General features: G+C 33.5%; 1 protein-coding gene across 1 annotated transcript; it reads right to left on the bottom strand.

Annotated features, from left to right (window-relative positions):
• Positions 1 to 5,808: 5,808 nt before the first annotated feature.
• LOC148205024 (long chain acyl-CoA synthetase 9, chloroplastic-like) lies at positions 5,809 to 18,363 on the bottom strand. Its single transcript, XM_088102175.1, has 11 exons — positions 17,686 to 18,363; positions 16,693 to 16,773; positions 15,670 to 15,933; positions 15,077 to 15,208; positions 14,774 to 14,947; positions 14,183 to 14,412; positions 11,498 to 11,615; positions 10,421 to 10,552; positions 10,072 to 10,206; positions 9,344 to 9,550; positions 5,809 to 6,244 (listed from the first exon to the last, which is right to left on the bottom strand). The coding sequence occupies exons 1-11, from the start codon at positions 18,130 to 18,132 to the stop codon at positions 6,077 to 6,079; spliced, it is 2,088 nt and encodes a 695-aa protein (XP_087958301.1). The 5' UTR covers positions 18,133 to 18,363; the 3' UTR covers positions 5,809 to 6,076.
• Positions 18,364 to 18,709: the final 346 nt, after the last annotated feature.

Raw genomic sequence — 18,709 nt, 5'->3', positions numbered from 1 at the left:
ATATGAATAAAATTTTTAACCTTTTTTTTAGTTTTTCTATTGTTGAAACCCATAAACAATTTTCAGTTTATGTTTATTTGAAATATAATTTTGTTGATAAATAATTTGGTATTGAGAAATCATTTTCACAACAGTGTTGCATTTTAAGAAATGAAATATTTTTATGAAGATAAACCATATTTCAAGTTATGAACATAATTGTATATATGCTTTTCATTGGTTTTCGAATTTTACTTTTTAAATATTTTTTTTAAAAAAATAAAATAATTATTTTATTAATATTATCTATTAAGTGATTTTTTTTAATTTTTCATTTTTTAATTTAACCTCTTTTTTAACTTAATAATTTTTTAATTAAAAAGTTACTTACAAAAAATATAAAAATTACTTATAATAAAATAATAAAAATTATTTATATTTAATTTTATAATTATAATAATAACAATAATATTAATTTTATAATTTTTATTATTATAAAAAAAATAGTACACATGCGTGTGTGTTTTCTAATTTATATAAAAGAAGTAAATTATATTGCAGCAGTAAGACTTCTTGAAATTTTAGTAAACATAGTTCTATATATTTTCTAAAAAATTAATTATATCAGTAGGACTTAAAATTTTTAATAGAGATAAATTGAAATGTAAAAAAAAAAATCATTTTATTAATCTAAAACTTTATTTCATCTAAACTCTTTAAAATTAAAGGATAACTACTCTTGTACACTTTCAATTTTTAGTATTTCAAAAGACAACAAATCTTGAATTGTTTAGTTTTCTTACTTTTGAAATGATTTATATATATCAAGACTCTCTATATCTCTTTAAAGTGATGGTTCTTAAGGGCATTGGTTATCCATATCTTATCATCTTCTTAATGCTCAATATGGGTGGGTTGGAATTGTTAGGTTATATGTTATGTTTGTGAACTTTTCCTTTTAAGTTAAAATGTTTTTTATTTTATAGAAACTAATCTAAATAATATAGTATAAATATATTTAAGTTCATGAAAGTAAGCAAATTTGTTTCTATTAATATAACCAAGATGAAAAAATCAGACTAATAAATATTTTTTACATGATTTATGTGAATGTTTTTCCCAAAAGTTCCTTCAGTTTCTCCAAGTAATCCTTTTATAAATGCTTTTATTATTGAGACTCTTCCATAATTGAATTTAATGCGTTCAGTGAAGGTTGCACTGGAATCAGAGTCTTCAAACATTTTATCATCCAAGAGTTTGCAATGACAAGATGTTAATAGTATTTTGATTGTTTTTTAAGAGGATCACCTCGTCGATGAGAGGGAAGTATTTATCTACAAAGACTTTTGAATGTTCAAGTTAATAAAAGAAATAAGATTTATTATGAGAGTAATTATCAAGGATTAAGGGTAGTCGGGCTTTACTATTGGATTATTGGTCGTGTTGGTCGAGTTACGTTGTTTGTCAACCATGTTTTGTGGCTTGTTCTGAGGTCAAAGTTGTGTTCTATGATTGTGTTAGGCGGCTTAAGCCTTTTACCTGGTGTCGTAGGATTGTAATTGTACTTTGCCTTCTTTTGTACTCGGGTGCTGCTGAGTTGACTACCATGCTGAACTTTTCTATGTTCGATGTAGTATTTTTAGAGTCATTGCTTGGTATTTCTTTCAGTGTCTGCTGAGTTGACTACCATACCTGAAGGCTTTGTTTATGGGTTTTTGTCCGCTGTTGTTTATCTGGATCCTTGTTCTAGGTTGCCACGTTTGTGGGCTTTCGCTACAGTCCAATAGTTTTGTGCTTCAACAATTTTTTTTGCTCAAGTATTGTGCTGAGTGTGTCCTATTCTAGGTTGCTAAGCTATCCCTGTGCTATCAAGGTTGAACATCATTTTTTTCTTATAATCGAGTTGATATGTCAAGTTGTTCTAGTGACTAGTCGTTGGATCATTTCTAGTGTTTGAGCAATAGGATACAAGGATTTTCTTGTTCGTGTGCTCTGGTGTTTGGAACACTGGGCTCTTTTTGTACTTGATTACCTAAATTCCAAGCTGATCACATGTTGAGATGTCATGGTGTTGAGTTGAGTTTTGTATTTGGGCATAGGAAGGTTGAGCTTCTTTGGGCTTAGGAAGGTTGAGCTTCTTTGGGCTTTTAATGAAGGATGGTGTAAGTAGGACCACCCAAATTGCTAGTTGTGCGATGCATAAAAGTTTCTTGATGGAAATATTGTTGAAATTTTACTGAGTAGACTCTTAGAAAAGAGAGATAAGTCACCATGGACAAACTAAAAAATATTGTCTTACCTAGCCAGAGTTTTCCTCAGTCATTTTTACAAATTTCCTTATAGAAATTCATGATTTTTATTAGATGAGAAATCCTAAAAATTATGTTTCAGATAGATGTTATCTAGTGCCAACTTAAGGTCATGCACACCTGTTACATTGTATTTTGTGAGTTCCCCATTTTTGTAACAATATGGAGCAGTGTGTTGGAGATGTTTGTCATTATAGACTTGGCACAAATGTTGTAGTAGGTCGAGTAACTAGATTGTTACTTTCCAACTAGATATAGTTGATCATGAATTAACGATAAATCTTTACTATGTCATTCCTATGCAGATCTTTAGGTACATCACTAACAAGAATTGAGTTTAGACTTTCTTCATGATATGGAACTATACAAGATCTAGTTTTAGATCCACCATACTTGTGTATTTTATCATTAGACCCTCTATATATATATATATATATATATATATATATATATATGTCATCCATGAGGACCAAGTAGGTCGCAAATGTCTACTTGAATGAACTTGTGACATTTTTCCTAATGACCTTCGACAATTGGGAGTGCTTGTTCGGGTGGCATTGAAATGCTAGTTTCTTCTTGAAAGTGAGTTTGATATCCTTTTTGGTCATGTTTTGATGTAGCAAAAGAACCCTGCAATGATCTATTTAGATGTATTTACGTCCCATTAATTGTAATAGCCATTAACTAGAAGACCTTGGGTCATTAAGGTCACATGATAATTTAACTTTTGTTGGATCTCAAAGAATTTCCACCAATAAAAGTTTAGCATGTTGCATCAATTGCATGGATTTTGAGCACATGTGTCATCCTTTGAATTTTCACATGAAAAGAACATTGGTGCATTGCACCAATGTATCATAAGGTGTTGCCACATAAGCCCCATTGATGAGTGCAAATAAAGACCCGTAACTTGTTGAGGCGAATGATATCATAATAAAGAGAAAATATTTATATGCATGTTATTGTTCCACAAGTATTCAATATAATATTATATCATAATAAAATATTAAAAATGAGTATCAAGATAACACTCTTCAAAACCATTTCAAAACTTAGATCATAAATGCTCGTGCCAGCATGAGTGATTATCAATAATCATAGACTATCTTTATGCAGATGATGATAGTGAATAATGTGAAGACATGATAAAGTTTTACTTGAGCCCCACAATGGGCACATGTGATCTTACCTAGATCTTGAACATGGACTTTGTGAACATGTGACAAGATCCTAATAGTGCTTTGATTGCTCCTTTGTTTGAAGAGGGTCACCTCATGAATGAGAGGGAAAGACTCACCTACAAAGACTCTCTGACGCTCAAGTCAGTAAGAGAGTTAAGATATATTATATGAGAGTAATTATCAAGTATCAAGTGTGAAGTAAGTATCTCTTGAGAGTTACTCTTATATTTATAGGATCAACATGAGTTGTGATTCTATTCCTATTAGAATAATATTTATCTAAGAAGTATAATAATAGTCTAATAATAATAATAATAATAGAATAATTAATAATAACCAAAATGTCAAACTATTGAAATTTAGTTATAATATATAAATATGCCCCAAATAGGTATTTTGAGCTACTCCATAATAAAGAGCCTAAAATAACCTTGTTGGACCGTTAACTTAATATGTCTTTTGGGTCGAGTAGAAACAACATAAAATAAGTAGGTTTTGTTTGAGTCTCATTTTTTTTCCACCCTTCATCAACAATAAGTGACAAAACACTCCTCCTTTCCTCCTTCTAAGAAGAGTTATTTATTACTAATTCACATTGTTCTCTTCAAGTTTGTTGTATTGGCAACTGGTTAGTAGTACTTGAAAAAACATGAAGGTTTCTGGCCTCTTTGCTTTGCTCTTGGTGGTTGGAGCAACTGTGATGTTCTTTAACATCTTAAGTCCAACAAGGGCCTTTGGGACACCTGGTATATATCTTCTTCCCTTGTTACTCTTTGTTTTATTTGAGAAAATTAGTTAGATATCTTCCAATAATGCCAATCAATTTCTTTGTCTTGTGTTTTGTTATTATCGCTATCCGAGTTGTGCTTGCATGCAGTGGTGGCAATTTCCAATCCAAAACTCCTTGGAAAAAACTATCATTCTTTATTTTCTCCTTTTTGTGTTTGATTTTCTGTAGTAGACAAACTATTTTTGTTATTATTCTGTTGTTTGACTTGAAACAACTATAGTGTTGTTTAGCAACAAACATTGAGTCCTTTATTTATAATCTAACAAGTTTCTAATGACATCTCAGATTTTATTGAAACCAACAGTGGTGATAAAGCCTCACGGATTGCAGAACGGAGGAAATTGAAGGTATGAATGCTTTACAATCCTTGGACTAAAGCTCTGACCCTTGATCATGCTGGTTAGAGCAATAAAAAATGATGATGATGTTATTACATAGTAAATTTGATGTGTTAATATTAAGTACCTTGAAAGTAATACCTAGAATGAATGTTACTTATTGAATAATTGATGTAAAACTTTTACACTTACAAAATGCATGAAAAATCAGTTGTGCCTTTAAGCATCCTATGTACTGGCCAATGTAAATACTTATAACTAACGATCATGCAAATTTCTAATTTTGTTAACTTTTAGAATAAAAGGTTCGATTGAACAAAACTAACATGGGATGAATTGATTTAAAGTTAAAAGTTCTACTTTTAAAAAAACTTTTCAATTATTTAAAACTTATTTTTATCAAACTTTAAACTTTGAACTTAATTAACTTTAAACTTTGAACTTATATTATAATTAAGGATCATGCAAATTTCTAAGTTTGTTAACTTTTAGAATAAAAGATTACGTTGAACAGAACTAATAGAGGATGAATTACTTTAAAGTTAAAGTTCTGATTTTTAAAACTTTTCAATTATCCAAAACTTATTTTTATCGGACTTTGAACTTATACTAAACTGTAATAACAAAATATCATAGTATTAAACTTTTATAAAATGTGTGAAAATTTAATCTTGTTGCAACGAAACAAAGAGAATAAGAAATAAAAACAAGTCATACAAAAATTTTAGACGGGTTCAAATCAATAATAATAAGTTGGTGAATCACTCTAAAGAGAGTGATCATAAATCACTATAAAAACAACCAAAACAATAGACTATTATAACCATAAATATAAAATGAAACATGTAATAAAACCTTTAAAATAATGAAAAATATAACCACAAGGAAAGAAAAACACTCTTGAATACCTGATGAAACACACCTTCTTTAAATAATCACGAGAAATGAAAAACCACCTCTTGAAAATCGACAAGAAACAAAAACACTTCCCTTAAAAATCCTTAAGGGATGAATCAAGAATCCTAACAACAGTAATAGCACCTTATCACACAAGAACCCTCTTGGAAGAACTTAAAGTCACTCTTTTAGCACAAAGGTTAAACCAAAGCTTACTATAGTAGTCATTTAAAATTTTTCTTCCTTCCATCTGATTTAGCGGAATCAGGATGCACCGATGGTTTATGAACAAAACACTTTTTAGAAGGGAAAAGTGGCAAACAAACATAATATACTGAGTAACTCTATAATTGGAAAATTGATACAACAATAACGTCTGATAAAAGTTCATTTTACAGTGTTACTACTTCAGTAAATTAAATTATTCAACGTATTGGCCTTCTGCACGTAATAAGCCTCACTTTGCATGATAAACTTCAAATGGAAAAAACAAAATGATTAACAAAAAAATACAAAACCCTTCTCACCTCAACCTGCCCTATGCAAATGGGAAATGCTGGTAAAAAGATTAGTGTCCTTAGCCTATGAAGCATACAACTTTGTAAGTTCCTCATTAAAAGTCTTTTTTATTGCCTCCCTCTTGAGTTTGAGAGCAGCAGTAACAAGGCCAGACTCAGGGGTCCATGGATCAGAAAGCAATTTAATTTTTGAAGGAATCTCAAATTTCTCCAGATGAGCCTTCTTTCCCTCCTGCCAATAGTTTCATTAAGAGAACTTCTATTCTTAATATTTTTCACAATATTATATACAATTACGTGAGATAAAAAAAAGGAAGAGAGAAATGAGAAATAAGATGCGCTATTTGATAGAAAGGGATTGAAAATTTGAGGTTTAAGAAAATGTTAAAGGAATATTTTAACTCGTTCACAGACTAAGATAACAAAGGAGGAACACATGGAATGTTGATTCAAAGAATGTATGTATGCATACTAGAAAAAGAGCAAACCTTTTCTTTTAATTGTGAAATTTGGGACTCACACCAAACATAACTAATAACAGGGAACTAAGTGGGATATCTTTGGTGTAACGTATGTTACAAGATATAAAATCAAGAACTAATATCAAGTTAGAAATGAACTTTACAACCTAATATAAGCCCCTTTGTCTCCTAGGGACTTTTTATAACATGCAAATTTTATACAAGTAAACATCACCAAATCTGTATAAATATATAAAAAGGATGAAACACCAGCTACATAAATCTACACGGCATGTCTTTTTAACCACATAAGCAAAATCTTATAACTTTGCCTTCCTTGGCTTTTAGGTTACTTTTATCTTGGATAATCGGCTTGTAAAGGGAGGTTTACATCCACTTATATACTTTAAACTGACTTTATCACTAGTCAATATGAGACTTTCAATACACCTCCCTCACGCCGAGATATATACATTTTGTGTGTGGGATTAGACATCAATGGATGGTTCGGTAGTGGCTCAATAGCGGGTGAAATGATATGTCCAAAAAACATAAATCTCATTACGATAGACTCTAACTTATAGCTCTGATACCATGTTAAGAAATGAACTTTAAAACTAACTCAATCCCAAAAAATCGGCTTGTAAGGTGAAAGTCAATATGAGACTTTCAATACACCTCCCTCACGCTGAGATATATACATCTTGTGTGTGGGATTAAACATCAATGGATGGTCCGATAGTGGCTCGATAGCAAGTGGAATGATATGTCCAAAAAAAACATAAATCTCATTAGGATAGGCTCTAACTTATGGCTCTGATACCATATTAAAAAATGAACTTTAAGACTAACTCAATCTCAAAAAATCGGCTTGTAAGATGAAGTTTGCACCCATATATATACTCTAAATTAGTCTTATTTCTAGTTGACGACGTAAGACTTCCAACAATAATTATTGGTTGTTTTCTTTAACCATGCAGAAATTAGAAAATGCCATCTCAATTTGATCATTCTTATTGTCATGATAAAACGCCAAATCAATGACTTGGTTTAAATAGTATAAGTCAAGGATAGAGGACAGCACAATAAAATGTAAATGTCATGGTCACAATAAACACACAATTATGACCCTTTTGTAAAAGGAGGATCACTATTTTCCAGATGATAAAAGCTTTTCAAGACATTGAACAAGATGTATCATATTCATATTCAAAAGTGGCCCTACTCTATTTATAATAAAAGAAATATAGGCTAAACCCAAAATACAAATAAGGACTAATAACAAACAAACTAAAGATAAAAGATAAAGATAAGATAAAGATAATATATCTAACACTCCCTCTCAAGTTGATGCATACAAATCGTATGTACCAAGCTTGTTACCAATTTAATCAATAAAAAATTAGTGAAAATATTTGCTTTTGCACTCAAGTGACACCAAATTGTTAATGATTTGCGAAGACGACATAAAAGATGAAATATCAACCCAAAAGACCTCCTTGAGCAACAAATATGGGAGGTTGCTCCATATAAATTTCTTTTTGCAAATTGTCGTTGAAGAATGCATTATTGACATCCAATTGATAAAGAGTGCAAACAGAGGTTAACAAACAACTAATAACAGCTGTGGAGAATAATATTAAACCGCGGTGGACAACCGCGAAACTTCGACAAAGAAGATTACCATCAATAGCAGACAACAACAAACTGTAGGGACTAAATTGTCATTAGTAATTGATAGGGGCCTGCAATGGTGGACAACAACAAACTACAAGTACTAGATTGCCATCAGTAACGGATGGTGGCCTGGAGTGGTTGACAACGATAGACTGCAGGGACTAGATTGGACCACATAGAAACAGTGAAGGTAGAAGATCTGACTCTTCAAAAGAATGGTCTTCTTTATTCATCAAAGCACCTAGAAACAGACTCTCCCAGTGGTGAACATTGGTGGACAAGGCAACAAATAGTGGACAACAATGAAAAAGACTCTAGTAGAGAACTGAAATTAGGAGAGTAGGACTGAGGTACTCAGACATAGGTTTTGAAAGATAAAATTCTTAGGACTACTAGTCGAGACAATCAAAATCGTGTTATCATTAGTCAAATCTAGAACTTCGACTATGGCAACAGAGGGTGTCGGTGACACTGACAGCGGCGGTAGACGACAGTGCTGCTGGTTGCAACAGTAGACAGCACCGCCGACAGCGGTAGGTGTCGTGACAGAGGCGACAATTTGTTTTTTCTCAAAAGAATCTTAGGCTCTAGATACCATGTTGAATATAGTGAAAAAACTATGTATGAAATTAATCTCCCTCTTGTTGAATATATACATATTTATAATAGAAGAAATATGGACTAAGTCTAAAATACAAATAAGGGATAATAACAAACTAATTAAAAATAAAAGATAAAGATAATATATCTAATACTTCTCCTCAGGCTGGTATATACAAATCGTATGTACCAAGCTTGTTGCTAATATAATCAATAAAGACATAGTGAAAATATATGCTTCTACACTCAAGTGACACCAAATTGTTAACGAATATGACATAGAAAATAAAATATCAACCCAAAAGAGAGCATGTGAAATCCAAGTTGCAACTTTTAACCATTCCAGGTTTTTCGTGTACAAAATATGGTGTTACATGATTTGTTTTCTAAATTTGCATATGTGGTTGTTTGAATACAAGACAAACCCGAGATAAATTAGGACGTAACTCTAAAGTTAATTACAAAATTTGCTTTCGTTAACTTTTAAGTCTATAATGTATTATTGATTTAGACAAGTGTACTTCCTAGAATATGACATTAATTCCTAATCATTACCAATAGATTGTTAAGAGAATTTAGGAAAGTGGGCATACCTTTACAAGTGATGCATGCACCTCCTTCACAGTTTCTTCTTTTGCACACAGATCTAAAAAATTGACATATGAAATTCCTTGTTGTGAAGCCCATTCCTCCAATGTGAACTGAGAACCCACCACAAGTGCCACACAGTAACTGTGGAAAGGGTCAGCATGGACCATAATATTGTCCACAAAGGGACTAACAATAAGAGCTGCCTCAACCTGCATTTAATAAGTTGGTCATGTAGGAAAATGTTTTAGAATGGTGCATGGTGCATGCTACAAAGTTGTTGAAAAATATGCCTAAATACCTACAACATGAAGATGGGAATTTTAATTTCTCAGAAAGGAGTAATATTTTATCAAGTTATTTTAAGCATAGGATACACTTAGAATTTGAATTTCCCGTTACACTTTTAACTCCAGTATAGTGCCAGTAACACATTCTCTAACAAACCTTTTACTATTGGCTAAATTTTCTTAAAACTACAAATTTTAATGATTCTTACTTTCACAGTAATGGATTCCGATCTTGATCCTGCAGTTTTTTAAAAGTTTTAACCAACACTGGAATGAATGTTAAAAAGAGCATGTTTGAGAGTTTATTGCTAACACTAACAACTCTAAAAATTGCTAACACTAATAACACTAAAAAGAGAGCTTAGCAATAAAAGTATTAGTGGTCCTTTCAATAACACAACTTTTCCTTAAAAAAACAAAAAAGAAGTATTATCCATATATACCTTTCCCAAGGAGACATATTCTCCATGCTGCAGTTTAACAATGTCCTTTTTACGGTCAATGATTTCAAGGCATCCATCTGGATGAAATCTGCCAATGTCACCAGTGTAAAACCACCTCATGCCTCTTTCATCAACCTTCACAACAAGTACAAATTAATCTCTTCCTCCCCCCACATAAAAAAAGTGTAACAAAATACAGACAGACATTGGACAGAAAAAATGTGTAAGATGAAATCTTTCAAATTGACTAAACAGAACTTTTATGGCAATAGTGGAAAATCGGAAGTGATACATTATCCCAGTTTTTTCTCCCCAAAGAAAAATAACAGAAAAGACCATCGATACAAACCTTGTACGATTCATTCGTTTTTTCTTCATTTTTGAAATACCCTAGAGTGACATTTGGACCACCAATTACAATTTCTCCACGGGGCATTGGTGAGTCATTTGTTAAATATCCACCTTCAGGCCAGTTGATTAGCTGTGGTAAGAAAAGCAAATGTTCATTAGAAATACTCTTTCACGGATACCAGAAAGAAAAGTAAACTGCTATGATTAGATATCTAGAGTAGAAAATACATAATGATGACTCAATCTTGAGGCCCCTTTACATTGCACCATTATACAAGGAAGATCATAGATTTTATCTATTTCTATAAAATTTTACGAGCTACAAATCACCAATGACAACAAGATTGAAGAAAAAAGGGAAATAGTTGACATTCAATACATCCACTTTAGAGTTGTGAGAAGGCCTCCACAAAGTCGTAAAGTACATAGGTCACACTTGGAAACATTCAAACAGTACTTAAAAACATTTATGGATAGATTTGAAAATATTTTCTATTTTGATATATACATATAAAGTACAAACCTCAGATAGGTTAACTTTTTTGAGTGAGTAAAACCTAGGACCTCATGCATATACATCTCAAATCTCCTACCACGGGGTCAACTCTAGTAGTTCAAATAGGATACAATAACACCAGAAACATCTTTCAAAAAACTTAAGAAAAGGTACATGCTCACAAGTTACTTAAGACTAGAGCACTAGTTAAAAATGGTAGAAAATCAATGACAACCATGGTTATAAACAAGACCTTTTGTGAAAAGAAAATGGTAAAATGAGTATAGAAAGAGAACAAGCTTCCTATTCTAGTAATTTCTCCACTTGCTAAGAAATTTTACATAACGTGACTTAACAAGATTTACTCAAGATAGGTAACCCATGCATATATACACGACCGTGTTGAATGATCACCATCAAGAATTGTTATCCGAGTATGATTGTAAGGTTTTGTATTACTTCTCCTTATTAATGTAGCAAGGTCCATGCTATGACATTACTCCCCTCCCCATAAGCAAAAATAAAAAAAAATGTGCCATTCAAGTTGCATGAAGATAAATTGATCTAATCTATAATTACCTTAATAAATGAGCATGGAAGAGGTGGTCCAACACGACCAACAGAAGTGTCATCAACATCAGAGAATGTCCCACCAGCACAAGTCTCTGTAAGACCATATCCTTGACCGATTGGAGCACTGAATATGACCATACATATATGAAAAAATATAATAATGGAAATGCAAAAAGGCAAAAAAGCACTGGAGTAGAAACTAGTAACATTTCCTTTTGTGGAACACTCAAAAGTGAATGAAGTAATTTATCCTTTAGAAGGTCATTCCACACATAACACATACATCGAATTTTAAAAGGAAAAATGCTGGCCCACAAAAGATTCAATTTTTCTTTGTTTACGGCAACTATCAAGGTCAATTACAACTTCCAGAAGTTACGTTTGAAATTTTCATCACAAGCCTCCCTATCTAGATTACATACTCTTTCATAATATTCTGACTTGTGTTGGTTCAGATTGTTTTGGGAGAAAATATAAAACATTCGTTTCTCTAAAATAAGAAGTGAGAAATCATTACAAGGTTGATAGAACAGTATCCTAATATTTATTAAGTCTGATCCTCAAGTTGGTCCTCTAGGCTTAAAGTTCTAATGGTCAACCAGTATAGTAAAATAAATGGTCAAAACTTATCACAAGTTTCACCACACCACCTAAAACATGAACAATAATTGTTGGGTATCCAAGTGTGAGTCCAAGTCCCACATTTGATAGAATTGAGAAAGTAGGACAGTATATAAAGATAAAAGACCCATTAACCCATTGCCTTAAGGTTTTGGGTAAAGAGTGGTGTCGATCCCTTGTATAGTTGGCTCAGATGTTATTGGTGTTTGTGCAACCCACATGGAACTTCCTCCTCGATAGACCCAACAGTGGTATCAGAGCCAACAGTGGTATCAGAGCCGATGGTTTGTCTTGATGACCGGCTCGGACGAGTATAAGCAAGCTCCGTTAAGATACGGCCCTTGGAAAGGGCTACTCGCGGTTGTGGTTAGTTGGGAATGCTTCCGCTGGAGGGGGAGTCTACCTATGTGGAAGAGACTCACCCTTGAGGGGGAGATGTTGGGTATCCAAATGAGTCCAAGTCTCACATTGGATAGAATTGAGAAAGTAGAGCAGTATATAAAGATGAAAGACCCATTACCTTAAGGTTTTAGATAAAGAGTGGTGTCGATCCCTTGTATAGTTGGCTCAGATGTTATTGGTGTTTGTGTAACCCACGGGTAACCTCCTCCTCGATAGACCCAACAATAATATCTCTTCAAAGTTAAAGATAAGCTAATATTTGACATGTCTATGCATGATGCAATTTAATACAATGGTTATGTTTTGGAGAATATTTCTTTCTCTTTTGATTAGCTTGTAAAATAGGGTTTTTTTCAATCGACACTTATTTTATATGGATTTCAACTTTGGAAAGATTGGCTAGATTTGAGTTGATTTGTCTTTCATGTATAGCACGAATGGTGAGAACCAGAAAAAGAAGTCTTCAATTAAAGAAGAAATTGGAGAACAAGATCTCAAGAAGACAAATTAAAGAATATAAAAATGTAATAAATTTAGAAGAAAGTATCCCACATGAAAAACGTAGCTTGAAAATAGGCCTAGGTTAGAATAGCTTGTTTGGTTTTTAGAATAAGTCTAACCTAGGGTAGAATAAAAAAACCCTGAGTGTATATGTTAGGAGCAATCCCAAACACTCCTTAAAGGCTTGTAGTGCAATAAAAGAGCACATCCTCTTCATTTAAAATCACACCTTTTTATAATAGAATACACTTTAACTTGAAAACTTGAGAGTGAAGTTCTTTTGTGAGAAGAATGAGCTTGGTTGAGTTTTCCCAAGATCCTCTCTTCTTGTCTTCTTGGACTCTTCAAGAAGAGTCTCAAGAGACCCTCAAGGATCTTAGCCACCCTACCCGTAGACCCTAGGGTGTGTACACCTCTAATAAGAAAATTCTTGAAAAAGAAAATGAATTTTATTATTTTCTTTCATGTCTATTACATTCACCTTATCTCTATTTGTAACAATCTAATCTTCTAAAAAAGGGAAATAAGAAAACAATATACTGAAAAATAAACTAGAAGATCCTACAGATATTTTCTCTAATGAGGAAGATTCTATAGATATTTTCTCTAATTAGGAAGGTTTTCCTCTAATTACAACATAAATACTCCATCCTTCCTCACTCCTTTTCCATTTCCACTTGCACTATCATTGATTGTCTTATTCATTCCATTTCTTGCATCTAATTGTGTAATCTTGTTGAGATTCCACCCTTCTACCTTTTCCACATCCTTTAGCCATCAAGATACACCCCAAAAGCATAAACACCATTTGCCATATACACCATCCACCAACACTCACCAATACCCCATACCTAGACTATTTGGCCATTCCTTTCTGCAACAAAACCCTATAAAAAAGATGGCCAAAAAGATCCAATCATCTTCCAAGACTTTCTTGGAAGCTTGTTTCTCTTTTGTGTCTTGGGTTCTTGGGGACTTCTAGTGGACTTTCCTGGTCAGGAGCCTTGAGAGGACCTCATCATCAATGAGCTTTTGTGTTTTTGATGTTCTTGGTTTCTCTCAGGAAAATGTCTTACCCTCTACACTTTTTCACTCATTTTTATTCCAAAATAAAATTAATTTTTATTTATTTCAAAGATAATGCATACATGTAATGACAAGACTGACCCGAGACAAATGTTGATGAACTTCTGGGTATCACCAGAAAGGGGAGCACCACCAGATAGTATAAAACGGATTCGGCCGCCCAGAATAGCTCGGACCTTTTTGAACACAAGAAAATCCCAAAGAGCCTTTTCCAAACCCCAAGCTCCAAGCCAACTACCATTAACTGCTTGCATCCTCCGGGCATAGGCTAAATAAAACAATTTCTTTGGCAATCCTCCTGTTGCATTTACCTGCATTGACAAGCTTTTAAGTCCTCAATCTCACCCAACTAGACCATGTTTGGATAAACTTTTCTATAAATAGCTTTAAGAGATAAAACTAAGATAAAATGCATTGAACTTCTCAAGCTAAAATTAACTCATACAGTTTAGTTTCTCGAGAAGCTATATAAAAACTAGAACTTTTATATATGTAAAGTGTATCAGTTGATTTTGGCTAATGCAAAAAGCTCAATTCATTTTACCTTCTTTTGTATTCTTCTATATGAGCAAGAAAAGTTCATCCAAACAATGCAACTAGCTTTCTAACATACATGTACCCTTGACGTGTTCAATGTAGGAGTGCAATCACACAAGTCACAAATCAAAGTACCTTCTTGAACACTCCATCACGAACACGATCAAGAATTGCTGGTACAGCTGCCATTAGAGTTGGACTCAGTGCAGTAGCATCCCCCTTTGTTCCTTTCTTAATCTTGTTTGATGTGTCAGTAAGGGTCAAAGGAGATCCATATCCTATAGGAACTCCAACAGCTGCCATCAAATTCTAACTTGTATGCAAGTTTGTTAAAACATGAAATAAAGGAGAACAGAAGAAATTAATATGGAAATAAAATCAATGCCCTTAAAAAAGAAATATTCATAGAATGTATTCAAGAACACTGTATTCACATACCTCAGCTGCTAATTCTAAGATATGAGCCATCGGCAAGTATGCAAGATATATATCCTTGGTCCCAATATCGGGAACAATGGTCATGACAGCAGAGAGTGTAGCTAAGACATTGCCATGTGTCATCATCACACCCTGTGCAAAAGAAAGATTAAAGAAATAGCAAAATAACATTAAGGTTAAACTACTTGTTTGAGCCTAGTTGTTTCCATTTTAAGTTTTAGTCCTTGTACAAGAAAACTGAAAAGTTTAGACCACGCCTAGTTTTTTTGTGAGAGCAGATCATTTATGTGGCGGTTTCACTGTCAGAAATTGTTTTCTAATGCTAGTAAAAAGGACCAAAACTAACTTTTTGTTCGTGCACAGGAACTAAAACTTTAGTTTTCTTGAGCAGAGGCTAAAACTTAAAACGAGGGAAACTATAAGAGCAAGTGAATAACTTAACCCAGTATAAATAAGAGAATAAAAAGGGAACAAAAAGAAGCCAAGAAAACATATTTTAGACAGTCTAAAACACTGTGTAGAGCAGTCAATCAAGTAAAAGGATACAAGAAATTGAAATTGGGAGAGCTACACATCTCAAAGATGCTTCTGACCTTGGGTAATCCCGTACTTCCACTTGTATACATTATAACTGCAACATCTGCTGAAAGTGGTAAATCAGCTTCAACAGGGTTTTCTCTGCCAAGTCTCTCAACCTCAGAGAACGAAGTGATTGTCCAGTTATATGCAATAGAAGAGGCATCAGATGGGATATCATCATCCATGCAAATCACACGTTTCACTGTGTCAAGTTGTCCACTTATATTTACTAGTGTTTTCATTTCTTTTCGCCCACAAATTACTGTTGTAACCTCTGTCTGGAAAAGGTTTTTGAAAGTGAGTTCGTACCAAAACAAAGAGCACACAAACTTAAACAAGGCAAACACAAACATTTCAGCAAACCATATTAAGTTCTAGAAAGTAAAAAACAACTGTGAGAACAAGCCCTGGCTATATAAACAACTTTACGAGACAGATTCAATTTTCCGAAGCTCAATAAACTAAAAATGCTAGAACTTATTGGTTGAGGAAATGTGTGATGTTCAAGTTTGCTCACCAAAAAATTGTGGACAATAACATAGTTTATTTCTTTAGAAAACCTACAAACTAACTACAGCCTTGTGTTAGTTGCTTATATAATGCCACCTCATGATGTAGCCAAAATTTGTTTGGTGCACTGAATTGAAGAGGATTTAGAAATTGCAAGAAGCATTTTATACATTGACATTTGCTGTGAAATAGAATTGTGTTCATGACATTCTAGTACTCTACCAGATAGCCAGTCATTGATTGCTACTGTGCATTTCCTAGCAAAGTTATTAGTTAACATACATCAAAAGAGGCTGGCCATATTGCTTTAGAAATTTAATCACACCTCTTTCCTTTTTTTTCTCATATGTCATATACGTGACAAGTGCTAAAAAATTGATCCATCGTATATATACAATCAAACGTGGCAAACTCGTATTATCCAAGGGTAAGATCCACTGGATTGTGATGAGGGTATACAGCAATTAGCAGAACATCCCAGGCATAGATGTGTGAGAAATAAGAGACAAAAGAGGAGTAACAAAAACCTCATTCAATGAATATGATAAAGCTTCCTCTCCCAATGATGCATACATAGTAACTACTGTCACATTTCGCCTGAAACAACCCTGAAGAAGCAAAAAGAGGGAAAGAAAAACCATGTCAAGTTATTTCCCCCTTATTATAGGGAAGAGTTATCGGTACATATTATCCTTCCTATGCAAAGAAGTTGTTTTCACATTGCAGTTCATGACAATTGATATCAAAGTGCAACTTTACCCATGGACCAAGTGTAACCTTCTTTAAATGTCACGAAGGTGTAGTTTCTTTCTATCTTGCAAAACTTTAAAGACAGATTTTATATTTCTTAAGTAAGTTTTTCCAATCAAATTTCCCACTTGATAAATAAAAGAATGGCGATGACTCTAATGTGCAAAAAAACAATTCCAGCATTACCATAGAAGTGTGACCAGTTCGTGTGTAGTGAATGAAATAAGTAAAAATTAAATAATTGCCACCAACATTTCATCGAGTAGAAAATAAATAAATAAAAATTCACAAACATGAGGTGTTAGAATCAAAATGAAAGTGTGTTCAAGTCAATAAATTTCTGCAGATATAAAATGTCAAGCGTAAACCTATATTTTTATAATTACGTAAATCTAATCTTACTCATTTTTACACAAAACATCCTATCTTACTTAATTACTTAATAAATTTAAATATTTTCCAGAAAACTGCCTCAGATACATTTTATTTTCCATACTTTTCAATTTCGTGAACTTAATCCCATAACTTTTTGCAAAAAATTCATTTTTCTACCATCTTAATAATAGAATTTTAATTTATCCTTGAATTTAATATTTCACAAAAATCTTGATGTAACATGACACCATTGTCATAACATTTATAAGACCGACACTTTAGTATGTTATCATCACATTAATATTTCTTATCAAACAAAAGATGTTAAATAAAAGTGTACACTTAAATTCGTAGAAAAAGCAAATCCAAAAAAGAGTTTAACCAGACAGCAGAACCTGAAGAGCCATAAACCACTCTTGGCGCGTGTCAGCGAAGATGGCGGCGCGTTCCTCCCTGGCATGTCCGAGGAAGGCTAACCCGGAAGCGAAGCTCGAAACGACATCGAAGACCGTATCGTAGGAGAGCCAGCCGTAGTCTCCCAAGTGAAGCTTCTCGAACGACCTGCCGTCGGGGCTGCTCTCCACTTCCCTCGCCAGCACCACGCGCGTGCCAAGGAGGAGCCTCTCCGCATGCGTTTTGCACGCCTCTTCGAAGAGCTCTGCGAGCGTGGCAACGCCTTCCCACGCGCTCTGGACCGGTGACTCAAACCGGCTGTTTCGGACAACCAGACCGGCCTCGCCGCCGGTTTGGACCGGAACGCCGCGTCTTTTGGGAGGATTCTTGTTGCGTACGAGAAGCGTGACGAGGAGAGGGAGTATGACTCCAAAAATGTAGGGACTCATGGTGTGCGTGTGTGTGTGTGTGTGTGAGAGAGAGAGAGAGAGGCTTAAATTAAGTAAACGGAAGAGAAGAGAGAGAGAGAGAAGAGAGTGTAGCTTTGGGGAGAACGATGCAGTGAACGTCGTTGGAGTTTCAGTAGGGAACGAGTTCCCCAACTTGATTTGGCACAAGTGCTTTCAGATTTGTTTTGTCGTCAACTTTTCTTTTCTGTTCGTTGGTTTTCCTTGGATTAGGTTGCCAACGTGGAAACAGATGCCTACCCGCAAAAGCGGAGAATAATGGAAAGGAAATTATTATTCCACCAAATTACACTACTAAAGTCTCCAAAAATTCTTTCCTTCTTTTTTTTAATTTAATTTTTATAACATTTTTTAAAGACATATTACAGCTGTCGAATAATGACGGTAATCACGGTAATTTTTTTACACAAATTGTTTTTACGCTTCTTACGTAATTTCACTCTATATATATATATATATATATATATATATATATATATATATATATATATATTGATTTTAGTGAGGAAAAAGTAATTAATTTGAAATAAATTAAAAATAAGAAAATTAATTGCACGTT

The sequence above is a fragment of the Vigna umbellata genome, chromosome 1, assembly GCF_029865625.1.
Source record: "Vigna umbellata cultivar VRB3 chromosome 1, Vumbellata_1.0, whole genome shotgun sequence".
NCBI lineage: Eukaryota > Viridiplantae > Streptophyta > Magnoliopsida > Fabales > Fabaceae > Vigna > Vigna umbellata.
Note: the sequence above shows the minus strand (reverse complement) of the source record. Positions and strands in the feature narration are given on the sequence as shown.

Excerpts from the sequence above, each read along its gene's own strand:
- LOC148205024 (XM_088102175.1), bottom strand. The coding sequence starts at position 18,132 with ATGAGTCCCTACATTTTTGGAGTCATACTCCCTCTCCTCGTCACGCTT. Across the intron at positions 15,934-16,692 it reads TATCATATTCATTGAATGAG|ACAGAGGTTACAACAGTAAT; the intron begins GTTTTTGTTACT and ends AACCTTTTCCAG. Across the intron at positions 6,245-9,343 it reads TGCATGCATCACTTGTAAAG|GAGGGAAAGAAGGCTCATCT; the intron begins GTATGCCCACTT and ends AACTATTGGCAG.